Source organism: Pelophylax lessonae (assembly GCF_965119305.1).
Source record: "Pelophylax lessonae genome assembly, chromosome: 11".
In the NCBI taxonomy this organism is placed as follows: Eukaryota; Metazoa; Chordata; class Amphibia; order Anura; family Ranidae; genus Pelophylax; species Pelophylax lessonae.
The window spans coordinates 50,896,054-50,902,053 of record NC_138778.1 but is presented as its reverse complement, the minus strand read 5'-3'; the positions used below and the strand labels follow the sequence as shown (position 1 = coordinate 50,902,053).

Below are 6,000 nucleotides of genomic sequence, written 5' to 3'. Positions count from 1 at the left end.
CCATTCACAATGATCAACACTTGGGCAATCTACGAGTACATGTTCTTGTGACAGGAAGCCAATGGACATGTCTCTATGCACTTAGTCTCCAGATGCCCTCAAAAGCAAGCGTCTGCACTGCTGTACCTAATTGTTAGGGCATGGCCAACCTGCAGCAGTTCATGCCATTCTTTCACAGTGAACGGGGTGCCTACAAATCTTGGAAATTAAATGCTGTTAAAGGGTACATGAAATTCAAAAAAATATAAATAGCCTCTAAGCTACTATATTGTTTTTAGTCGTGGGTATCGCTTCCCTTAAACTGAAGGAACAACACTACTGATCCTTTTGACAACAAAAAGAAATAAACCTATTTTTTGCCCAACTTTTATGTCAGGAGATGATGATTGTGAAAAGGTGTCGAGCATAAAACCCACTTCAAGAGTTTAGTGAATGAGTACAATTCATTTCTCCTTCCTTTTTTAAGCTGATTGTAGACAGCACCAATCCTATTGCTTTAGCAAAACGCCTGTCTTTGGATGAAGGGCTTGCTGCTTTAAGGCATTGTGCTACACTGTGCCTTGAAACCAAGAGTCTGGTGTTCTTAAGTGGAAAAGATGCAAATAATAAACAAAAGAAAAAAAAAGAAAGAAAGTGGAATGAGGGGGAAAAATAAATCTCAAAAAATATTATTCAGCTTTCCCACAACACCCACGTGCTGTGGTTTTGTCTACCTTAAATTAGAGAGCTGTTACAGGCATACCAGGGGAGAAAAAATGTGGAGCAGTTTAAGTAGAGTTGACTGATGGACACGCCAGAAAGCTAGAAATAGTCATGAGAGAATGAACTCACAAGTCACAATTTTCTGGGGAGAGGGGAGATTTGAGGGGACCAAATTTCTAGACGGTATTGTCTGGAGTCTCTCTTAAACCAGAATCGTCCTCTTCTCTCTCAGATGCTGGGGTCTCACTTATATCTACACAGTTCTGACCACTGGGTGAGGGCTGCTCCTGGTCTGTGGCTTCAGTTAAGGACACTGACTCAAGTTCAGAAGTCTGGGGTTCTCCCTTAACCTTCTTCTTCCTCCTCCGTTGTGGGTCGTGGACACCTGCCTCTGATGTGCGGTTAGATTGAACCCCTGGTATTGCCATGCCAATGCCTGGCGACAGAAACATGGAAGGGTAAAGCAGACTTGGGGACATGCCAGGGATAAGGAATGGGTTAAAAGCTACAGGGCTACTGGTAGTCACTGTGGGTTCTGTATGCTCTTTAAAAGCAGCACCTGCGGTTTTCTCCACAGACGTGGCATCATTTGGACTCTCCTGGGATGTGTCCTTGTCCTCCGCAGGTTTCTCTGTCTGGGTGACGCCACCTTTTATTGTGCTTGCTAAAGACGTTGGCACAGAAGAAGAGATGGGAGAGTTGATAATACCGCCAACGCCAAACATCTGAGGCATGGCAGTCATACCTGGTAGCATCATGGGCAACATACTCAACGTGCTCTTTACATCCTCATTGGCAGACACAGCTGTGAATCCTGTAGGAAAGCCTACTAGTCCTGTTAAAGGAATACCCTGCATATTCCTCATGTTCTGCAATCCCACTATATCCATTCCAGCTATTAGGCCGTTCATGAAAAGGGGATTCAAGCTTGATGAAGAAGAATCTGTTCCAGGGGGTTTTATTAGATCAGTACGGGGCCTCCTTCCTCTTCTCCTGGGACCGGGGTCATGAAGTAGGGGCTCCGACAACACTCTACTGAACTTTGCTTCTGGGAGAAATCCCTGAATTCAAAAACAGAAAGAAAAGCATTAATTTATTTAGTGTTAAATAAAAAAAAATGTTTAATGTACAGTAAATAATCTCAAAAATTAAAGCACAGCCATTTTTTTTTTTGTTTTTTCATTTCACTTTATTACTATCGGAGTTCCTGTTTATGAGGTTTCCTTTCACCGACAATCACTAGCCCACCCCCCTCAACCCCATCCTCTCTGCATTTCTTGTATGTGTGTCACAGGGATAAAAACTCTAGGAAAAACTAATTTTAGCTAGAGTTAGGCTTTAGAAATTAACTGCAGGTTTCCAGAGCGTAGGATTCCTGGCCCCTGCTGCAAGCAGTGGTTCCTCCCACTGACCTCTGTTACTACTGTATCCCCTAGTAATGTAGTGGTTGACAGGAGGAATCACTGAGTGTGGTGGGGGACCAGACATTCAATATTCTTGGATAAAATAAATCAGCGCTAGGTCAAGCAAAAAGAACAAAAAGGTAAGCAGCCACTTAACCAACTATGATACCAGCTGTAAATAATCAATAAAAATAGGAATTGGCGCTGAATCCTAATAGTGCAATCATGAACAATCATATTGTAAATGTGGCATGAAAACAACTAAACATGCAGTGAATAAATTATGAGCAAAATATATCATTAAAAGAAACCATCATATGAAAGTGATATAATGAAATAGATGCAAAATCTAATGCTAGGTGAACATAAAAAAAAAGTCCTATAAAGTTCAAAAAAGTGTATAAGTAACGTTGATTGATGAAATCCACCACCAAGCACCAACACTTGGCATACCCTTCTTACCACATAGCATAGACTATAAATTATGATGGTCATAAAAGCACAAAATAACCAGAAATCCAATACAGGCAGTGGCTGCTCAGCAGCAGCTCCAAATGGATCAGGAATAAAAAAAAAAATGAACAAGCACAGTGAAGCCTGCTAACATTCAAGTCCTTTTATTCAAAATATATAAAAAGTACCTTTGATGAGTTGTAAATGAGTAAAAAACCAACAGACTGTCAGCTCTTGAGAAAGGAACACCATGAGTGACAGCTAAGCAAGCCTGAAGTCTTCAGTAACAGCCAATCCCACTGTTTCATCATCAGTGACGTCTTCCCAGGGGCAGGCCAAAACGTTAGGATATTTGACGTTCGGCCTGCCCTCTGGCAAGAAGTCACTGACGAAACGCGTCGGGACTGTCAGTTACTGAAGACTAGAATTTGCTTCTATTTATTTATATCACTTTCATATGATTGATTTTTTTCAATGATATATCTTGCTAATAATTTATTCACTGCATGTTTAGTTGTTTTCAAGCCACTTTATTTACCATATAATTATTCATGATTGCACTATTATGATTTAGCGCTGCTTTTCTTTATTATTCAATATTCTTGGAAGTGTCCACTTCTAAGGAGACTTCGGCGGAGAATTCCCCTTACTACTGCAGCAACCATTAACATAAGTCAGTGGAGTTTCTAACTAGTTTTAGCAGTTCAGCCCCTGTTTTTACTACCTGGCTAGGGCTGCCAAAATATGTTTATGCACAGTTGACGTTCCAATTAAAAATGCTAGTGGCCTGCTTGGCCTGGCTGGTAACACTTTCACTTCAGGTCAGTAAATGTGAAGCCGAAAGATCAGATCAGCATGACAACCAGGCAACTGGCACTTGGGACTAAGCAGCTAGCATTTTTAAAAAGTTCACGAATGACAGTCTAACTGCTTTTTTATGACCGGTTTATTTTAAAAATAAAAATGTAGTGGATATTCATATAAACTTATTTTTTAAAAAAACCCTACCCGTCTTCCTGCATCTTTATTTACAGCTGAGGTCCTCTCTTCACCAGCTAGCATGCTGAAATCCAGTTTCACCGGTTCCTTGTACCGCTGACGCCTTGGCTTAGGTTTGTCTGACAAACTCTGGAAAATGTTGCAGAAAATGAATTGGCATAAATAAAAGGGTTAAGGTCTTTCTTATATTTGGGGAGAGTGTCCAGCTATTTAACTAAAGTGATGGGTGTAAGACCTTTGCAATAGTCAAGCGACATATCCACCATATACAAATGCTTAATAATAAACCTCTAATTTCTGTATCACATAAATGGAGCAGGGGGATAAATAATACGCCTTCCAAAAACAAACATGAATTAATGATAATGTTAAAATACTATTTATTAGTACAATTAAAAATGTAAGAACATTAAAAACATTTCATATCTTTCCTAATGTTTTATAAGTCTTCGTATAGTAGCATAGTACATCTATACAGGAGAAACTTGGTGGATCAACGCGTCGCACATAAGATTGCTTCATCAGGATCCACTTGCGATTATGTCAGAAAAATATGATGTACAGTACAATATCTAGAAGAAATTTATATAACAGATGACAGATCCATCATATATCATTTTTATATACCCAAAAACATTTACATATATCAAAAATCAATAACTCAAAAAAATTGTATCACAGAAAGGACTGTATGTAGGTTTCCAGAGCGTAGGATTCCTGGTCCCTGCTGCGACCAGTGGTTCCTCCCACTGACCTCTGTCATTACTGTATCCCCTAGTAATAAAAATTATATATGATGGATCTGTCATCTGTTACAGAAATAAAAATCTTTTCTTCTAGATATTGTACTGTACATATCTGACATTATGGCAAGTGGATCCTGATGAAGCAATCTTATGTGACAAACACGTTGATCCACCAAGTTTCTCCTGTATAGATGCACTATGCTACCGTATGAAGACATATAAAACATTAGGAAAGAGATGAAATATTTTTAATTCTACTAATAAAATAGTATTTTAACATTATCATTAATTCATGTTTGTTGTTGTAAGGCATATTATTGATCCCCCTACTTCATTCCTGCAGAGATTGGAGATTTATTCTTACTTTAAGCAGTTGTTCAGCTAGTTAAAGTCCTCAGCTCATTAATTACCACAGAAAAGCTGTCCAAACTCTTGCTTGGAAAAAGTTGAGATTTTTAAAGCTGATTTTTAACCACTTGCAGACCGCCCACCGTACATATACAGCATCAGGGTGGCCGCTCTGTGCCAGATCACGTACCTAGTAGGTGACCTGACACTTCTGGTTCTGGGCCGCTGACCCACTCCCACTGTGATTAGACACAGCGGGAGCTGATCTGCAGGTACCGCAGACTCACTGTCCACCAGCATCCACCGATTATTGGGCAGACAGTTAGGATGGCACTCTGCCTATGTAAACATGGCAGATCGCTGTTCTGTCAGTAGGGAAGGCATTGATCCTGTGTTACTGCAAAGCAGAAACATGGATCAATGCCTTCCCTTAGCAAAAGCTACTCATGCACAGTGCACAAACACTGGCTAGGCACACAGTTACCTCTTTGATCACCCCTGATGTTTAACCCCTTCCCAGCCAGTTTGATTAGTACAGTGACAGTGAATATTTTTAGCACTAATCACTGTATTAGTGTCACTGGTTCCCAAAAAGTGTCAGTGTCCCAACTGTCCGCTGCAATATCGCAGTCCTGCTAGCTACTAATTACTAGAAAAAATAAAATAAACATAAATATCCCATAGTTTGTAGACGCAATAACTTTTGCCCAAACCAAACAATATACGCTTATTTAGATTGCAGAAAGTAAAAAAAATTGGATTTTTATTTTACCATAAAATCCTTTTCTCTGATGATCATTGACAGACACAGCTCTAGAATAACCCAACTCAATAGAGCGGTGGGTGCTGTGTCCGTCAATGAACATCAGAGAAAAGGATTTTACGGTAAGACAAAAATCCAATTTTCTCTTTCATTCATTGACGGACACAGCTCCAGAATCTTCTTGACCACTGGAACGTCCCAAAGCAGTGTCAAACATGAGAGGTGGGAAAAAAACACAATAGAAAAAAATTCCCAAAGGCTAAACCTAGCCAACCAGCTAACATGGAGTTCAACCAGGAACAACTGGAGCCCACCTGAAAACAATACACCCTCAGAGGACCAAGTCCTCTCAAACAGCAGCCTGCAAAACGTTGCGGCATAAAGCCGCATTCGCAGATGCCAGCACATCAACTTTGTAAAATGTTGTGAAAGTGTGCACAGACAAAAGTTGGCCACCTTGCAAACCTGCGTCACTGACGCTTGATGGCAGAAGGCCAAGGAGGCACTAAGCGCCTGCATAGAATGCGCCTTAACAGGAAGAGGAGGAACCTGACCCTTGATTGAATAGGCCTGCACTATTGTCTGT

The 6,000-nt window shown here is 40.3% G+C and overlaps 1 protein-coding gene across 1 annotated transcript in view; it reads right to left on the bottom strand.

Moving 5' to 3' along the window:
* Positions 1-383: 383 nt before the first annotated feature.
* The window catches only part of CHD6 (chromodomain helicase DNA binding protein 6), a 239,720-nt gene continuing 234,103 nt past the window's right edge, over positions 384-6,000 (bottom strand). Inside the window, exons 36-37 of the mRNA XM_082271900.1 lie at positions 3,567-3,686; positions 384-1,763 (exon numbers count right to left, since the gene is read on the bottom strand). Of these exons, the coding sequence (XP_082128026.1) occupies positions 879-1,763; positions 3,567-3,686 (1,005 nt within the window). The 3' untranslated portion in view covers positions 384-878. The remainder of the gene's footprint in view (positions 1,764-3,566; positions 3,687-6,000) is intronic.